Raw genomic sequence first — 20,580 nt, 5'->3', positions numbered from 1 at the left:
GTATGTGTAAGCACTGCTAACAAATGTAATAAAGGCCTTGGATCAAACCATGATGTAATTCCACTGTCTACACCAAGAATGTATTTAGCCCAGTGTTGTCACAATTTTGAATTGCCCAATTTTCCTCTTTTATAGATGGGTGTATCACCTGCTAAAGTCAGTAGTCCGAGTTGTAGTTGATGGGATTGTGCTCATGTAGTAAGGGCAGAACTGAGCCCAAAATGTTACATTCCATGATATACTTTGAAGATTGAAGAGCATTGTGCTTTCTTCAAAGCAAACTGCCCTCGTTTTGACCTGCACTGTGTGTTGGAAGTTCACGAGGTGAGACATTTTTCTCGCTGTGTGTAAGCAGTAAATGGAATGTGAAATTGATGGGATTTTTTTAATTAAATAGCTTTTCTGAGCCATCTGCTGCTGAGCACCAGTGCCAAAGAGAGCAAACCAGTATCTGATAATCTTTTATACTGGTTTAACAGTTAGAAATTAAACAGAGAATTCTGCTATTCAATAGGTCATTTAAAGATTAAACTGTTAAGTTCTTTTTAAAAATATGATTATACTGTGAATGAAACATGGATGTTACAAGCACATTCCAGAGGAAGAATGAACTAAAGCCATGTTACCTGAACACTGATCTGAACCACTTTATAAAGATTATTTCCATGATAAATTATGTAGAGTCAAGGCCAGAGTCATTGAGCTTTTTATTCTAGGTGAGAGAGGTTTCATCTGCCTAGCAACTGTCTTTGTTTTACAGTCCCATGTGCATGAGAAATTGTGGGCCAAAATCATAATGGAGTTACTCCAGGGATGAATTTAGCCCAATGTCTCTATATTTTGTGATTAGTCTAAGAACATAAGAATCTAAGAATGGCCATACTGAGCCAGATTCAAGGTCTGTCTAGCTCAGTATCCTGTTTTCCAACAGTGGCAAGTATCAGATCATTGGGAATGAACAGAATGAGGAAATTATTGAGTAATCCATCCCCTAATGTCAAGTCCCAGCTTCTGGCAGTCAGAGATTGAGGGACAACCATTGCATGAGATTGCGTCCCTGATCATCTTAACTAATAGTCATTGATGAACCTATCCTTCATGAATTTATCTCATTCTTTTTTGAACCCAGGTATATTTTTGGCTTCCGCAACATCCGTTGGCAACAAGTTCCACAGGTTGATTGTGCGTTGTGTGAAGAAGTACTTCCTTATGTTTGTTTTAAACCTGCTGCCTGTTAATTTCATCAGATGACTCCTAGTTCTTGTGTTATGTGAAGGGGTAAATAAAAACTCCCTATTCACTTTTTCCCCACCATTCATGATTTTATAGACTTCTATCATAATCCCCCTTTAGTCATCTCTTTTCTAAATTGAGCAGTCCCAATCTTTTTAATCTCTCCACATATGGAAGCTGTTCCATACCCATAATCATTTTTTTTTTGCCCTTCTCTGTACTTTTTCCATTTCTAATCTTTTTTGAGATGGGGCAACCAAAACTGAATGAAGTATTGAAGAAGTGAGCATTACATGGATGTATATAGTGGCATTATGATATTTTGTGTCTTATTATCTATCCTTTTTCTAATGGTTTCTAACATTGTTAGCTTTTTTGATTGCCACTGCACACTGAGCAGATGTTTTCAGAAAACTATCCACGATGGCTCCAAGATCTTTCTTGAGTGGTAACAGCTAATTTAGACCCCACCATTTTATATGTATAGTCGGGATTATGTTTTCCAATGTGCATTACTTTGCATTTATGAGAACTGAATTTCATCTGTCATTTTCTTTTCCAGTCAACAAGATTTGTGAGATTCCTCTTTGGTTCTTCACAGTCAGCTTTGGACTTAACTATCTTGAGTAACGTATCATCTGCAAAGTTTGCCACCTCATTGTTCACCCCCTTTTTCAGATAATTTATGCATATATTGAGCATCACAGGTCTCCATGCAGATCTTTGGGGACCCCGCTATTTACCGCTCTGTAGTTTAAAAACTGGCCATTTATTCCTAACCTTTGTTTCCTGAGTTTTAACTAATTACTGATCCATGAGACAACCTTCCCTCTTATCCCATATCTGATTATTTCACTTAAGAGCCTTTGATGTGGGACATTGTCAAAAGCTTTCTGAAAGTCCAGGTATGCTATATCCATGGTATCACCCCTGTCCACGTGTTTGTTGACCCCTTCAAAGAATTCTAATAGATTGGTGAGGCATAGTTTCCCATTACAAAAGCTACATTTACTCTTTCCCAGAATATCTTGTTCATCTCTGTGTGTGATAACTCTGTTCTTGAAACTATAGTTTCAACCAATTTGTCTTGTTCTGAAGTTAGGCTTACCTGCCTGTAATTACCAGGAACACCTTTGTAATCTTTTTTAAAAAAATCTGCATTACATTAGCTATCCTTTAGTCATCTGATACAGGGGCTGATTTAAGCAATAAGTTACATACCACAGTTAGTAGTGCTACAATTTCATATCCGAGTTCCTCCAGAATTCTTGTGTTGGTATCGTCTGGTACTACTATCTTATTACTGTTTAATTTATCAGTATGTTCCAAACTCACCTCTATCAACACGTCAGTCTGGGACAGTTCCTCAGATTTGCCACCTAAAAATAATTGTATCAGGTGTGGGAACCTCCCTTACAGTCCCTGCAGTGAAGACTGATGCAAAGAATTGATTTAGCATCTCCCCAGTGGCCTTGTCTTCCTTGAGTGCTCCTATAGCGCTTTTATCATCTAATGGCCCAACTGATTGATTTGCAGACTTCCTGCTTCTCATGTACTTAACTATTTCCTGCTGTTAATTTTTGTTTCTTTTGCTAGTTGCTGTTCAAATTCTTTTTTGGCCTAATTATACTTTTCTTGACAGTTTATGCTCCTTTCTATTTTCCTCACTAGGATTTGACTTCAAATTTTTAAAGGATGCCTTTTGCCACTAACGGCCTCTTTTATGTGGTGGTTCAGCCATCTTGGCATTTTTTTGCTCTTCTTATTGTTTTGTTTTTATTTGGAGAATACAGTTAGTTTGAGCCTCTATTATGGTGTTTTAAAATCATTCTGATGCAGCACGTAGGCACTTCTCATGACTGTTCCTTTTAACTAGCTTCCACATTTATTGTGTAGTTTCCCTTTTTGAAATTAACTTCTACTCTGGTGACTTTCTTTTGTATTTTCCACCCTACAAGGATGTTAAATTTAATTACGGTCACTATTCCCAACCAGTTCAGCTTTATTGATCTCTTGGTGAATATTGGAGCAGATCCTTGCTCCATTTAGGACTAAATCAATATTGCTTCTCCTATTGTGAGTTCCAGGACTAGCTGTTCCATGAAGCAGTCATTACTGATGTCTAGAAATTTTATATCTGCATCCCATCCTGATGTGACATGTACCCATTGAACATGTACCCATTGAAATCCGCCATTGTTATTGGGTTTTCTGGGTTTTTTAAGTATCTCTAATCTCCCTGAGTATTTCACAGTCACCATCACGGTCAGGTGATCGGTTGTATATTCCTATTGCTATACTCTTATTATTCAAGCATGGAATTTCTATCTATAAAGATCTTATAGTACTGTTTGATTCATTTAAGATTTTTACTATATTTGACACTATACTTTCTTTTACCTATAGTGCCACTCCTTCATCAGTGTGACCTACTCTATCAGTCCTATATATTTTTTACCCCAGTATTTCTGTGTCCCATTGATTATCATCATTCCAACAAGTTTCTGTGATGCCTATTACATCAATGGTAATAATAGTCTGTTGCATAAACAGTGTTGCATCACAGAGGGCCAAATCCTGGAGAACCGTGCATAGCCCAAGAATTTTTCTTTAGTAAAGTTCACTCAAAATTCACAGTGCAGAATGAAGGATTCCTCAGCCCCAACAGACACTAGCTGGTGCACAGTCACACAGCCAGTGCTAAACATTGGGAGGTAGTGGAGATTGCTTGTTGCTACCTAAACCTCCTTTTGGGGATTTGCAGTTATGGATCTGCTCTGTGTGGGCTCTCTATTCTGCTCTCCTCTCCCTCATGGTAGTAGACAGATGGCCATGGAGCTGAGCCATCTCTTGAATGGGTTCTCTGTCTTCAGATCCACAAACACAGAAGAAATACATAATTTCTGCTATGTTTGGATTTTACAGGGTAGCTTAAGAGTTCAACCCAAGCCAGTATTAAAATGGAATATGTTTCCATCCTGATATTCTCACAAACGATGTCACTTTAACAAAATGGTTAAAATGGCAAGGAGCTCAGAATTACAGAGTTTATTTTAATTCCAATTCCAGCATGTGCATGATATTATATGCCTTTTACAATACCATGTTCAGGGCAAATGATGACTGCTTTTGTGTGTTGTTTTCAGAGTTCATTGTTGAAATCAAAGCAGATGGGCTGGTATTTTTCCCCAATCAAAAATCCAGCAGTTATACAAGTAGGAAACCTTCTACTTTCTGTTATTTACTAATGGAAAGGCCATTCAGAGAGTTAAGAATGTTCTTGTGATATATTGTGTGTATTTTGCCATTTAGTGGTTACCACACAAAAGTATTTGAGATCTTTCACTATTTCCCTATTCTAAGTACCTATCAGATGCTGCTGTCTGACAAGTGTATGTAAATGTTGACTTCTTAATGGCAACCTCTGTTGTTACACCACCAAAACAAGGAAACGTGAAGCAAGGACAACACTGTGTCCTGGTGATTTTATACTAAATGAAACATATGCCTGTCAGGTCACACACACCTATCTAGTGGAGACAGATAAAAAGATATTCGTCCGGTCCATACAGATTAGTCTTTACCCAATTCTCTGTACGTAAAATGCTGCTCACCCATGCAAGGCTGCTCAAAGCCTGAAACACACTTTCTGAAGTGGTTCAGAGCCTCACTCTTGCAATTAGTTTTGCAAGCATTGGAAGCAACCCAATCCCTGTAGCATGTTTGAGCAGAATAAATTGCAACCTCCTAGGAAAGCCCAATGTACCAACTCACCACACCAGAACACTGCAGGATTCCGTCATTTTAATCTTAAAGGAGTGTGTGACCCAGGTCTTGTTGTAGCGATAGGCTGGTTTGTGTTAAAATGAGGGAGACCATCCAGGGAACAGGAAGAATCACCAGCTTTCCAACTCTGAGAGAAATCTCAAATCATGTTTGTCAGAATTTCACATATTCTGTGTGCAAGAATGCTTCAAATCCAGAGTTTTTGAAATTTGATTAATGTAGCTCTAATGTATAACATGCTGCAGCATTGTCTCTTAGCCAGTGTGTAGATTTGAAAACAAAAGAAGAAAGAAAGCTTTCTCTGCAAAAGAGATTTCTTTTGAAAATCCTCCCACGTACTGAATTGCTCTTCTGTTACTTCTGTACTGTTAGATGGGTGGGTTTGAACCAGATACAAAAACAATAAGCCAAAGAGATATCCAAGAAAAACCTTTAGAACTTACTGTATTGTCATTGCTCTCATCTATTGTACCCACTTAATTTATTCATGCTTGTAATATTGGAGTCCATATCTGCTGCAGGTAAACTATGAATAACTACAGCTCACTTCATAAACATCAAGAGACAACCTCTCACTCATTCACTGGGGCTAACTTATGCCCCAGTACTCCTGATGCTATCACAAGATTGTCACTTAACCTCCATAAAATCTCAGAAGCAAGCTTCATTTGTCTATTTTCTTTTTCAGTAACTGAAGTGCCTTGGCATTACAGTATATTTAGCACCAGCTACCTGACTCCTGAATAATCAATCACCTTACTATAGGAATTTCTTCGTAGAATATAGAATAGCTAAGGAAAACCTGCTTGAGGGTTGGGTGGAACTCATGATTTAAATCCCATTTGAACTTGATGGCACTTTTCACAAGAAGAACTGAAACAGACATGTTTTGTTAGGCAAGTTTTGTATCTTACATGTATCTATTTCAAAAATCCTTAAAGGGACACTGCCACGACAAAATTCACAGAGTAGATTCTGTACTCTGGCCAAGTTTTGCGAAGCAAACATGGCTATAAGCCAGCATGACACCATCATGCTAGCTAGTTGAGCAAGTCCCCCAGGGTAAAGTAGAGCAACCTCAAGCTATTGTATTTTGCACTGACTGCCAATGGCCAGGGTTTGTTCCAGAAACTGGAGATTGCCAGGACTTAGGGTTGCCCCATCCACATCCCTTTTCCTTGGGATTGCCCATATATAGTGGCTTGAGAAACTGGAGAATTCCCCTATGTGGGAGGACTTGATGGAGGGAGGGGCAATCAACCTGGGTTTATAGCTGTACCACCAGACTGATGATAAGGAGCCACGGCTCACCTGTGAATAAGACCCCATACATTTTTAAAATGTTTTTACTTCTGGTGCAGTAAGACCTTTGATTGAAAGACTGAAAGAATTTTAAAAATCTGCCGTACTTTTCAAACAGTTATTCTGTTTATTTCCTTTATGGATGTCATGCATACTTTCTGTTCACCATTACTTTTTCTGGTTTGTTCTCATGCACTAAAAAAATCCCTGCCCTTAGATTGATTTTTAAGTCAGCACTTTTAGTCATATCTGGATTTGTATAAGGAATTTTTAAAGCAAAACCTACATTTTGAACCTAACATACTTGACACTGTTCTTTTAATAGGCTGTTAGGCCTTTTTGGGTAGAAGTGATAAAAGTTTTTCTGAGTAAAAATGGATCTGTTTTATGATTCCCTTTTAAACCACAAGCACCTACCATTAGTTTTGATTTAAAAGAATAGCAAATAAATTGCTAAAGTAACAAATTGCTTGTGAAAAATAATTTTGTCAGAACAGTGATCACCTTTAACTTGTACATGCATTTGTTGGAAGCCCAGCATACATTTGTCACATCAGATTATATTTTAATGGCTTAATGGACTATAGAATTTGAAATTAGCACTCTAGCAGGGTTTTTTTTTCTGCGACAGTTTATCATGATATCAGAGTACTGTATTGCGCTACTCACATGCACACATTGCAAGATGCTATACAAAAACTGAAAATTGAAGTTTGGTGGCAAGGGATCAGTTTAGTATTTCAATGAAAACAAGCTAATGAACTTGTGTTGGTGTGTATATTCATAGAATCGTAGGACTGGAAGGGACCTTGAGAGGTCATCTAGTCCAGTCCCCTGCACTAATGGCTGGACTAAGTATTATCTAGACCAGTGCTACTCAAAGTGATGGTCCGCGGACCAGTGCCGGTCATCAGCTGCCAGTCTGCACACACATTGGGAAAAAAAATTGCTGGTCCCTCACATCAGATAGCTTGAGAAGCACTGATCTAGAGCATCCCTGACAAGTGTTTGTCTAATGTGCTCTTAAAAATATCCAATGATGGAGATTCTACAACCACCCAAGGCGATTTATTCCCGTGCTTAACTACCCTGAAAGGAAGATTTTCCGAATGTCCAACCTAAACCGCCCTTGCTGCAGTTTAAGCCCAATGCTTCTTGTCCTATCCTCGGAGGTTAAGGAGAATCATTTTTCTCCCTCCTCCTTGTAACAACCTTTTATGTACTTGAAAACTGTTATCATGTCCCTCTCGGTCTTCTCTTTTCCAGACTCAACAAACCCAATTTTTTCAGTCTTCCCTCATAGATACATGTTTTCTAGACCTTTAATCATTTTTGTTGCTCTTCCCTGGATTTTCTCCAATTTGTCCACATCTTTCCTCAAATGTGGCACCCAGAACTGAAAATAACACTCCAGCTGAGGCCCAATAAGCATGGATTAGAGCAGAAGAATTACTTCTCGTGTCTTGCTTACAACACTCCTGCTAATACAGCCCAGAATGATGTTTGCTTTTTTTTGCAACAGTGTTACACTGTTGACTCTCATTTAGCTTGTGATCTACTATGACCCCCAGATCCCTTTCTGTAGTACTCCTTCGTAGGCAGTCATTTCCTATTTTGTAGGAGTGCAGTTGATTGTTCCTTCCTAAGTAGAGTACTTTGCATTTGTCCTTGTTGAATTTCATCCTGTTTACTTCAGATCATTTCTCTAGTTTGTCCAGATCTTTTTGAATTTTAATTCTATCCTCTAAAGCACTTGAAACCTCTCCCAGCTTGGTAACATCCACAAACTTTATAACTGTATTCTCTATGCCATTATCTAAATGATGAGGATATTGAACAGAACCAGACCCAGAACTGATCCCTGTGGGACCTCACTTCATACACCCTTCCATCTTGACTGTGAGCCACTGAAAACTACTCCCTGGGAATGCTTTTCCAACCAGTTATGCACCCATCTTTTGTAAATTCATCTAGGTTGTATTTCCCTAGTTTGTTTATGAGAAGGTCATAGGAGACAGTATCGAAAGCTATCTTAAAGTCAAGATATACCACTGCTTCCCTCAATCCACAAGGCTTGTTACCTTATCAAAGAAAGCTATTAGGTTGATTTGACATGATTTGTTCTTGACAAATCCATGCTGACTGTTACTTATCACCTTATTATCTTCTAGGTGTTCACATCCTTCCACAATACAATGGCCATGGGAACTTTTGTAATACCTGAGGCAACTTACATCTGCATTAAAGGAAGAGGGAAGCTGGCAGAAATTGCATTTTTTGAGGAATGAATCCTTCCCTAATCTATTATATATATATATTTGTGTTCTTAATATGCCCTCCTCACTATAGTATCCTCAGAAACATTCATGAAACCCTGTGACTAACATCTGTCACACGTGGTTCATTCTCTCTCTCGTCCTGTCCCCATAGGGAGAATTATGTGTACAGTGGGCTGTTTTGTTTTGGTTGGAGTTTATTTATTTTAAAAGTAATGCTCCTATGTGTTTAAGTTAGAAAAGGCAAGGTCAAAGAGGCTTGCACTTGGAGTAGAAGGTGGTGACATTTCTGACGGTCATTAGTTCTCTGCAGTACTCTTGCCATCCCTTAACATAGGCTGTGTCCTTGTGGTACCATCTCAAACAAAAATTGCAAGCAAGCAAGCCACTGAAGAATCTATTCCCATGCTACCCCAAATGGCATTCAATGAAGTTATGTGCATTTGTTGAGGGGAGCAGTGATTGTGCCACCCTCACTCATATTGAGTAGTAACTTACTCCACACATTCTCCCTTTGAAATCTGTGTGAGATACTGCTTAATCATGTCAAATTGGGCCTCACGTGTTTTCTATAAATGAATTAGACACATCCAGAGGAGACAGATGGGAGTTAAATTAATCTCACTTCCTTTAGGGACCCTCAATGACTTTGTCCCAAGAAGTGAAGGTAACTGCTAGTGTTGTTCTAATCAGAAAGGAGCTAAGCAGGCTTGCTGCTTTGTATATAGTACCTGCCTCTTCAGTCATCGCTGTCTATTGTTATTAACAAACAAGTTTTTACTTTGGTACCACCACATAGAGCTGCTACGGCTGGGAAAGAGCAGCTTCTGCACAGCGATGCCTCATGCGTAATTAACAGAGTTCTCAGCTCTAACTGATCCCCTTCCCAGAACCTTTATGGCTGAAAACAGAAAAAATAGCAGTTGGTTTCACCAAGTGGGTGGTGATATCTTGGCATTTATCAGATATTCTCAGTTTAAGTCTGTCAAGGTTCCTCCCCCACTCTGAACTCTAGGGTACAGATGTGGGGACCTGCATGAAAAACCTCCTAAGCTTATCTTTACCAGCTTAGGTCAAAACTTCCCCAAGGTACAAAATATTACCCCTTGGACAGGCCGCTACCACCACCAAACTAATACTGGTTACTGGGGAAGAGCTGTTTGGACGCGTCCTTCCCCCCAAAATACTTCCCAAAACCTTGCACCCCACTTCCTGGACAAGGTTTGGTAAAAAGCCTCACCAATTTGCCTAGGTGACTACAGACCCAGACCCTTGGATCTTAAGAACAATGAACAATCCTCCCAACACTTGCACTCCCCCTTTCCTGGGCAATGTTGGATAAAAAGCCTCACCAATTTGCCTAGGTGACTACAGACCCAGACCCTTGGATCTTAGAACAATGAAAAAGCATTCAGTGTTTTACAAGAAGACTTTTAATAAAAAATAGAAGTAAATAGAAATAAAGAAATCCCCCCTGTAAAATCAGGATGGTAGATATCTTACAGGGTAATTAGATTCAAAAACATAGAGAACCCCTCTAGGCAAAACCTTAAGTTACAAAAAAGATACACAGACAGAAATAGTTATTCTATTCAGCACAATTCTTTTCTCAGCCATTTAAAGAAATCATAATCTAACACATACCTAGCTAGATTACTTACTAAAAGTTCTAAGACTCCATTCCTGTTCTGTCCCCGGCCAAAACGACTACAGACAGACACACAAACCCTTTGTTTCTCTCCCTCCTCCCAGCTTTTGAAAGTATCTTGTCTCCTCATTGGTCATTTTGGTCAGGTGCCAGCGAGGTTACCTTTAGCTTCTTAACCCTTTACAGGTGAGAGGAGCTTTCCCCTGGCCAGGAGGGATTTCAAAGGGGTTTACCCTTCCCTTTATATTTATGACAAAGTCAATCCAGGATTTTTGTGATAATGATGGAGATGGTGTATGAGACTTGTGATACCATTTTTTATCACTTAATTTCAAATTCACATACTTGAAGTTGTATATTGTAATCTTTAGGTCTGTAAATTGGGCTAACTTTTCTACAGCATTATCACTCAACAAATTATTTGACCTAAATATCACTTGGACATCATAAAATGATTTTAACTTGCTGCAATATCCAAGGCAGAGCCAATTCGTTAGAATGGAGAATTCGGTCCACTTTCCTGTGGCTATCCCAGAAAAGCCACTCTTGTAAGATCATTTAGTGGAAAATATAGATTATTTTCTTCCATATTTTAAAATTGATTCTCTATATTCTTTTACTTTGTATTCAGTTACTCATTTATAGCTGCATAATTCCATTTGCTCTCATTTATAATGGGATAACTATATTGAGATAACTGAGATTGGAATCAGGCCCTTAATCTGTTTACAAAACCCCCACAATTTAATGTCCAGTGGTGCAAAAAGGAGAATATCAAATTAAGCGTAAAATTTTTTTCTAAAGTTATTGGCAATGTGGATGGTTTATTCAGATGCTCAGAAACACAGTCAGCAACAAGAGAAAACTGCCACAGGGATGTTCTGAGAAAATTAGTTCTATTAAAAGTTCAGCTATCAAATGGATGCAACTTATAACCCTTTTATATGTGATTAATGACTAAAACATTTAAATAATAAATGCAATAAAATAATAGGGAACCATCATTTGCATTAAGAAAGAAAAATGGACTGAGTAGTGATCAGAGATTTCCGCAGAAAATATGTTGCTTGATTGGTTCTTTTATCATGAATGGCCTGCTTGCTAGTCTGGGCATCTCTCAGTAGGGCATCCTCTTTATGTGCACTCAGCAGAGAACAACAGTTGCAATATGTAAACAGGGTACTGCTTCCCTTTTGGATATATATAATAGATTAAGTTGGCTTTGTTCAGTGCAAACAGGTCTGTAGTACTGAGAATATGAATAATGTCAGTTTCCATAATTGCTAACATCTGGCTTTCCATAAATCTGTTAAATTGCACGGAAGCAGAATTAGATTTCTGTGTCATAAGTAAAGCAATTACATGGAACTCTGTAGGCAATATGGCTCTATATTCATCTGTGAAATCCTTTTAGTTTTGAACAGTAAAAGCTACTCTTCTAATCTGCACTCTAATCCTGCTGCATACTATATATATGCTATTCAGAGAGGTTTTAACATTGTGGGGAAGAAAATATTGACAATGCTTGCATCTATTAAATGTGACATCACCAAAGGCAAAGAGTATGTTACATTTGTTTTCAAGACAAAATACAAGGTCAAGCACTGACGAGACAAGTAGAAGAGAGGTTTTTTCAAGAATGCTCTTAGACCCATTGTAGCTAATTGGTTATTGTCTTCAGTTGAAATCACTGATTCAGTATCAGCTTATTCATGGCCCAATTTATGTCACTATTGGTTTTTTTTCTCTTTTTCTTGTCCTTTTGTCTTTTTTGTTTCCTGGTACTCTGTCACCTGAGATGTAATGGGACACAAGATTTGTTTTTCATTCACAAAGCTCCTTTTCTATCATCTGTAGTAGCCCTTCCAGGTGGTGCCCTTTATTATAAGAAGGATGGGGAGAACACTCAGAGGGGTAAGGCTGGGTACATAGAGATACTCCAAAAATAACCTCAAATTATAACTAGTTGCTTTGTCAGAGATGAGGCAGCAAAATACATCAGTGGCAGGGAAGTCTAAAGGCTGAATTGTGCCATTCGGAATACTGCTAAGCAAGGGTTGGCGTGTAAGTTGCATCACCCCGGGAGACATTGTGCCTCAGGCTATGTCTACACTACACAGCTTTTAGCAACATGGCTGTGTCACAGCCGTGCTGCTGAAAATCATGCTGTATCGCTGCTGTTTGTCAGCTCTCCTGCCAACAAAAAACTTCCTCCCACAACAAGCAGGGTGAGCAGGAGAGCGCTCCAGCTGACAGAGCACTGTTCAATTGCCAGGGTAGACATAGCCTTAGAGACACCCCTCTGAGGCATGACACTCTCTCTGTTTCACCTTTGCTCTGGGGGTAAGACGTGGGGATGGAGGAGTAGCAATTTGCTGCTGGTCTATACCACTGGTTAGCATGTTGTTGGGATCAGAGCCAAGGTTCTGCCCACTTGTAAATTGAAAAGCACAAGTATAATAGCCCGGGTGTGAGGGTTTTGTACTGTAGCTGTAACAACAATCTGCCCTGAGGGAAATTTATGTAAGATCTTTTTTATTCTTATTGGTGCAAATCTTAGGCGTTTCCTCCCGCCCAGTTTTTACTCAGTCCTTATCCTAGCAGAACTCCCATTCATATCAGTTTGCGTTTTGTCTGGGTAAGGACTGAGTAAAAACTGAGAAAGGGCTTCAGGATTTGGTCCAATGAGATCATATTGCCCTTTGGGATATATTTATGTTTATGTTGTTGAGCAAAGTGCACAGTCCCTGTACTGGCTACATACCCTGCAATTGTACCACCCCAGTGTGGGAGCTGGCCAAATGTCTCAAGATTAGCAATGTTTGGATGGGAGATCTCCTATCTATCTATGGTTCATATATGGTTACTTTTGTATCTGAGCACCTCATCATCTTTATCTTCACAACACCCCCATGAGGTAGGAAAGTACGACTTAGAGATGGAGACCAGAGGGTCTAACTGACTTGCCCAAGGTCACAAAGGAAGTCTGTGGGAGAGCAGGGAATTGAACCCAGTCTGCCAAATCCTAGGCTAGTTTCCTAACCACTGGATCAGCCTTCCTCTCTAGGAAAGTTTTACTTAGAAGAAAACCCAAGGTGATGTAGGAAGTACTGTTAGCAATTGAGTAGCTAACAGTCTAACTTCTGAGTTAGAACTAGCTCTGTACCCTTTGTGTTTGGATAAAATGTAAACCAAGGTCCTGACTACTTGTGGAGGTCATTAAAGATGCTGTGGTACTTGCCACAGAATTATTGTCATTAGCCCTATTATCCTGGCCAAATTCTAGATTAGGTAAAGTTCCTTATATAAATTCCCTCAGCAGTTTCAAATGCATATTATATCATTCACTTCTTTTCCTAAACTCTTGTATAATGGCGCTGCATGAAATTAAACAGTTGCCATATTTCAGCCCAGAAGTAGCTGCTTCAAATCAAATGGTAAGTGTAGCGATTCTGTGGTGTGGTATGTAAAGTTTTATACAAAAGAGCTTTAGAATTTTTCAGGATAAAAAAAAGCACTGTGTAAGATTTGATCATCTATTCCCATTCATATTTTCATATTTATGTGTGCGTATGTACATACAGACACACAAAATGTATTTAATATGTATATAAAATGCTTCATCTCATCCAAATCCAAAACTTTGTGCTGCAGTATGGTTAGGCTTTTGGCAATTATATACAGTATGAAAACAGGGCAAATCTATTCAATTGCATTGTAACTGGAAATTCTGTCCATATCTTCTTAAATACTGCTCAAAAGATCTGCAGGAGAAACCTGCCTATTTCCCAGATTGCACTTAACTCAAAAGATCTCATAGCCTTGTCTCCAAGAGATCTCCTGGGCACATTCCAACCTGGAATAATTATGTTCTGTCTGTCAGTATGTCCCCAGCAATTTCAATTGGATACAATGTTTCACTTTGCCTCCAGCATTAAGTGGGATGGTAGTTTAAAGTCATCTATGAAAAATAGATTTTGTTTATGCTAAATTCCCTGTTGCCTTGCTCAAACATGCTTTTACTGTGTGGCTTTGTATAGCTTGGGAGCTCTAGTATTTCTTTTCTATATAAAGTACCTCTGATCTCTTTCCCTTTATTCCCTTCCTCCTCCTCTCTGTGGGCAAAGGGTGTGATTGATTGCCTTTAGTAGGGGGAAGCTTAGACCATGCTCGGAGTTTATGAAGAATTGTGTCTTTCTAATTTAGTCTAAAACTCAGAAGAGAATGTGGCCTCATTGCAGAGTCACTCTAATTGTCCAAAAAGAATGAGGAGTACTTGCAGCACCTTAGAGACTAACAAATTTATTAGGGCATAGACTTTCATGGGCTAAAACCCACACCTTTTTTCATGTTCTCTCTGTGTGTGTGTGTGTGTGTGTGTGTGTGTATTTTCCTACTGTGTTTTCCACTGCATGCATCTGATAGCCCACGAAAGCTTATGCCCTAATAAATTTGTTAGTCTCTAAGGTGACACAAGTACTCCTCGTTCTTTTTGCTGATACAGACAAACACTACCACTCTGAAACCTGTCTAATTGTCCACTTGCTCCTGCTCACTGGGAGATCACTTTACACCTTGGCTGCAGATCAAGTTTGTCATTGCTATTTAGCACCAGCAGGAATGTCAGCTTTTACAATTAAGCATACGGAAGAGGATTTAATAACCCTAAATTTTGTGTTTCATACCCTTGCACCACGAAGACAGACAAGCAGTATCCATTTAATAATAAATTCCATGGTACAATTTGTCACTTGAAACAAAGATTAGCACTATAAACTGGCTGTGTTTTGCAGATATCGATGAATGTGCCTTAAGGACCCACACCTGTTGGAATGATTCAGCCTGTGTGAACTTGGCGGGAGGTTTTGATTGTCTGTGTCCCTCGGGACCATCTTGCACTGGTGACTGTCCACACGAAGGTGGCTTGAAGCGGAATGGTCAGGTTTGGACGCTGAAGGAAGATAGATGCTCTGTTTGTTCCTGTAAGGTGAGTTCCACAAGGCCTGCGTATGTGTTTCCTTAGATTTTATAGTGTTTTCTCTCTGTGAAGAAGCTGAGCTTTAATTCTTATATACTTTTGCGGAAGCTAGTCATAACAGAAATAAATCCACTTCAGAATTAAGGTTTAGACTGATTCAGTAGCAATCCTGTTTGACTTAACCAGACCTCTAGGAAACTTTGGTTAAAAGATATTGGGCCTGATTCTCTTCACTTATATTGGTCTAAGCCAGAAGTAACTCCGCTGAAGCCAGTGGAGTTACACAAAAGTAAATCTGGTTTTAGAGAGACATTCAGAACTGGATTCATATCTTAGTTATACCTGTATAAATGAAGGTCTCAGTCCCACTCCATTGAAGTCAATGGTCAAAATGCTATTGGCTACAGTAGGAGTAGGACTGATCCCTTGTATAGGTATAGGTGAGATAAGAATATGGCCCACTGGAAATATGTTGGAAAGGCAGGGTAGAAATGGAATATTGCTCCAGCTGGTGAGGGTCTGTGTGCCAGTTAAGGTCTGTTTGTTGGAAGTTATAAGGAGGCTTTTAACTCCCATAAAACTAGAATAGCACAGTGGCGGATCAGGCAATCAGAATCAATAAAACTCTTAGAATTCACTGCTATTTGTTTTAGGCTAGAATGGAAACATGGTCAGATTAACACTGTACTGTATTATTACTTCTATCAGTGCCAGGCACCCTACAAATCCCTCCCTTCAGGAGTGGAAGTCTGAAACTCTGTTGAATATATAGTGAGCTTGTATTGTAATCATAGAGAATGGCTGGTTCTATGAAAGGATTTCCTGTCAATGGGATGAACAGCTTAATATATGTGAAGACATCTGGTCTGCCTTTGTAGAGTTTTAACGATTAGTATTCTCATCTTAGTCTTGTAATTTATGACTTATTTGTCATGTTCTCATTGTAACTATTTCTTACGCCAAGTGCCTCTTATTACTATTTGAAAATATGTGATGTGACCAGCAAGTAGATATTTTAAAATAATAGTGGCATAATATGTAGCCATCCTTCGTCCTTATTTTATTTTGTTTCTCTATATCTTCCTCTCTCTCTCATTTCTTTCTTCTTTAATATTTGCACTTTATTTTATTTCAGGGTTTGCTTTATTATCAGGAGCCAAATCCTAGACCCTTGCTCAAAGCCATCTTAAGGTGGCCTCCTTGGTCCTTCCCGCTAGTGCACAGAGCACCACTTCAAAGGCTCTTTCAGCCCGTAGGTTGCAATAGCAGCCACTTTGCTCCCAGTACACCAAGGATTGCTCAGTGGATCTGCAAAAATCTCAGACCCACTAGTCATGACTTCACGCGTTGACTCCTGTCACAGAGACAAGCTGCCACGGCAATTAGGTAGTGTGGAATCCCTCTGCATGTCCTGCACTTGGGGGTCATCCACATTTACAATCTGGGGGAGCAGGATGAGGGACAGGATAGGGCCAACTATATGATTTTTTTTACTTGTGTCTATCTGAGCTTTGAAAAATGCTACTCACTTGTTTTGCCCAGAGCAAGCAAATTATTGTTTTGTATATATGACTACAATACCAAAAATCAAGTGAGTAAATTTTGTCCCTGGCCTGGTACATGTCCACGATACTTTTGGAAGGCTGGTTTGTATGAAAACTAACATAAAATTCTTCATTCAAGAAAAGACATGCTGTTCCTGGTAAAGGCTGTGAGAATTATATCATTGACTCAGTGAACCAGCTTCTAATACCTTATTCCACAAGTAGTCCCATTGACTTGACCCCAGTGGGGCTATTCATGGAGTAAGGTACTATCCAACATTAATAATTATATCAGACTCAGAAGCCATCTCTGCTTACCCTGGGCCTGAGGGGGTACAGTTTTTTGTGTGTTTTTTTTTTTTTAAGTGAAAGACAAGGGATTACAGTAGCACTTAATCAAACATAATATGGTGGATAATCCCCTGCAACCATATTTGTTCCCATGCATGAGGACAAAATTTATAAAAACATTAAAATTCATAAAGCTTAATGAGTTGAATGCAATCATTAACAAAGTAGCCTGAAGTAGATTGCTTTCCCTTCTTCAAGTGCATCCCTAAAGTCTTATGAGAATTACTATACAGGACTGGCAGAGGCTTGTGTTTTTTAATCCTGGTTTGTTGTTGTTCTACCATCTTGTGACTAAAGCAGCCTGGCTGAAATTATATATTTCAATTGTTTCTTCATATGTATATACTTCTACTTTCCCTTTAAAGAGAGAGAATATCCAATTTTTGCACGTGAGGAGGACAAGCATAGTCCCAGAAGGGGCGGGATGGAACTCTGCGTGAAAGTGCATCCCCTTTAGAGAGTGCAGTGTAGTAGTTAGATTACAGGGAGATCTGGATTCTGTCCCTGACTCAGATTTAAAGGTCAGAAGGTACCATCATGATCATCTAATCTGACCACCTGCACATTGTGGGCTACAGAACCTCACCCACCCAATCGACCCCTAACCTCTGGCAGAGTTACTGAAGTTCTCAAATCATGATTTAAAGACTTGAAATCATAGAGAAATCACCATTTACACTAGTTGAAACCTGCAAGTGACCCGTGCCCCATGCTGCAGAGGAAGGCGAAAAAAACCCCAGGATGTCTGACAGTCTGACCAGGGAGAAATTTCTTTGCGATCCCAAATATCATGATCAGTTACATCCTCAGCATGTGGGCAAGACCCACCATCCAGAAACCTGGGAAAGAATTCACAGTAGTAACTCAGAGCCCTCCCCACCTAGTGTCCCATCACCAGTCATTGGAGATATTTGCTGCTAGCAGTCGCAGATCAGCTGCATGCCATTATAGGCAGTCTCATCATACCATACCCTCCATAAACATATCAAGCTTAGTCTCACAGCCAGTTAGGTTTTTTGCCCCACACTGCTTCCCATGGAAGGCTCTTCCAGAACTTCACTCTTCTGATGGTTAGAAACCTTAGACTGTGCCACTGTAAGGTCTCTCATGTAGTTTCTCTATGGCGATGGGAGAGAGCTCTCCTGTTGGCATAATTAAATCACCTCCAATGAGAAGCAGTAGATATGGCGGCAGAAGAGCTTCTCCCACAGACATAGCACTGTGCATGCTACCACTTATGCTGGAATATTCACACTCCTGAGTGACATAAATTTTGCTGACAAGTGGTAGTGGAGACAAAGCCTAACCTTCTTGAAGGACAGTTTATATCCATTTGTTCTTGGGTACACATTGGCACTTAACTGAATTAACTCCTCTCCTCCGTGGTATTTATCCCTCTTATGTATTTAACGAGAGCCATTATATTTTCCCTCAGCGTTCTTTAGTTCGGCTAAACGAGAACTAAATTTCATCCCATTTCTATTACCCCAATTTTCAAGGTTGTCCAAATCTCCTTCTATATGATATTCTGGTCCTCTTCCATATTGGCAATACCTCCCAACTTTGTCATCTGCAAATGTTTTTAGCACATTGCAACCTTTTGTGCCAAGGTAAAAATGTTAAATAAGAATGGTCCCAAGACCAATACCTGAGGAACTACACTAGTAACCTTCCTCCAACCTGGCAGTTCACCTTTCAGTAAGAGTAGACCCTGCAATTGACTCTGTGTGAGAACCACAGTCACTTATAAATCATACCATGGCACTGTTTTTACATCTTTAATACTACTACTTTACCTCAATTAATTAAAGTTTGTGACGCAACCTAGAGGCTGTTGGGTGGCGAGAACTTTTTAGCATCACAAGTTTTGTTTGCAGCCTTTGTATGTATATATTATTATTATCCCACCAAAAGAAAATCAATGATTTTCTATATTTTTATTTTTACCATTTGTACTTTTATTTGCCAAAGTTATTTTAGAGATGGCAAATTAGAATTCCAAAGAAGTAAGTGGGATGCTGCATCTGAAGAGGCTTTTTGTCTTGGAGCTGGTGCCATGATTCTCACCTTGCACAGACATGCCTGCCCTAGCTCTGCTTGAACTAGCATGCTGGAAATAGTAGCGTAGCTACAGTAGCATGGGCAGCAGCAAGCAGTGGCATGGACTAGCCACTCTAAGTGCAATCTGCCTGCATCCCATGAGTACATACTTGGAGTGGCTAGCGCATGCCACTGCCCATGCTACCACAGCTACACTATTGATTTTAGCACAGTAGCTCGATGAGTACATGTACTCGAGCTGGGAATCACTCTCCCAGCTCCAAGTGTAGTTCTAGTCTTTGTGTCATAGCATCATGGGAATCAAAATGCTTTCTGCAAAGCACAAGGCTTAACAGGGTTGCAAACAAAACATGTGATGCTAAAAAGAATGAGGAGGGAAGTAGTGTGGTGGTATTATCAAAGGCTCTCCAGCAGAATCATCAAACATTATCAGTGTTCTGAAATAAATAGAGTGACGGCAATGTAAAAGATTATTTACTTCCTTAAGGAGTGCAGGAGTTGTGAGTAGCACAGAACCACCAGCGCTGTTACCAATTAAGAGGGGTAATTTTAAAAATAATCCAAAGGCAAAAGGATGTAATTCTGAACAGGACGGACAGGTTATTGCTAGCAGTTTTTAATCAGAAGGATGTAAATTCAGATGATGAAATTATTTGTCACTGTGACTACCTCCAAGTCACATCGAGGGTCTGCACATCCCTGAATGTATGGAGCCAGTCATCATGTTGGAATGTTTAGGCAAGATTGTAACTTTACAATCTTCCTGAGTAAGGGGCAGCACATAGATCAGATAATCATAATTCCTCCTCCTCTGAGACTCACAGTTCCTTGTCTGTTACTGCTTGTTCCGGGGAGGAAGAAATGACTTCTCTCTTTTCCTGAAATAGTGTTTATTCCTTTTGCCACCCGCATCCAGCTTGCTACTCTGGCCAGCAAATCTGATTGGGTACTGGAGTCAGAACTCCTCCTGCTTTCCCTAACATTTGCTCTCTGGAATATCAAATGAACAGACCCTGCTCTCTCCCATACAGGTGGAGTGACAAGCTCAGCAGCAAGTAAGCGAGAGCACTAATTCTTCATATTACCCTGCACTGCTGAGTAAGGGGTGTGACAATCTAGCCCTTTGCACTGTTGGTGGATAAAACAATTGAGTCAAGCATTTTATAGGTGGTGTGCTCTCTATTTTTCCACACTTCTGTGAGGTATTTTTTTTGTTACACATAATAAGCAATTTTAATTATTCCTGCAATCAAATGTAATATGCTAATCATTTCAGGAATATTATTGAACACCTGCAGTGTCATTAGCTAACGTGAGCATTATGATTCTTTGCCGCTGGTGTTCTGTGTATTGCTTTGCAGCAAAGTTTAGGTTTATTTGTTGGATTTTTTTTTACAAATT

The 20,580-nt window shown here is 39.5% G+C and overlaps 1 protein-coding gene across 3 annotated transcripts in view; it reads left to right on the top strand.

Annotated features, from left to right (window-relative positions):
* The window catches only part of NELL1 (neural EGFL like 1), a 440,683-nt gene that overhangs the window by 405,809 nt on the left and 14,294 nt on the right, over positions 1-20,580 (top strand). For all 3 annotated transcript variants that reach the window (XM_084632341.1, XM_084632342.1, XM_084632340.1), the window contains one exon: positions 15,039-15,232. In XM_084632341.1, the coding sequence (XP_084488467.1) occupies positions 15,039-15,232 (194 nt within the window). The remainder of the gene's footprint in view (positions 1-15,038; positions 15,233-20,580) is intronic.

The sequence above is a fragment of the Lepidochelys olivacea genome (assembly GCF_965140295.1).
Source record: "Lepidochelys olivacea isolate rLepOli2 genome assembly, chromosome: 6".
NCBI classification, from domain to species: Eukaryota; Metazoa; Chordata; order Testudines; family Cheloniidae; genus Lepidochelys; species Lepidochelys olivacea.
This window is presented reverse-complemented; position numbering and strand designations above follow the sequence as displayed.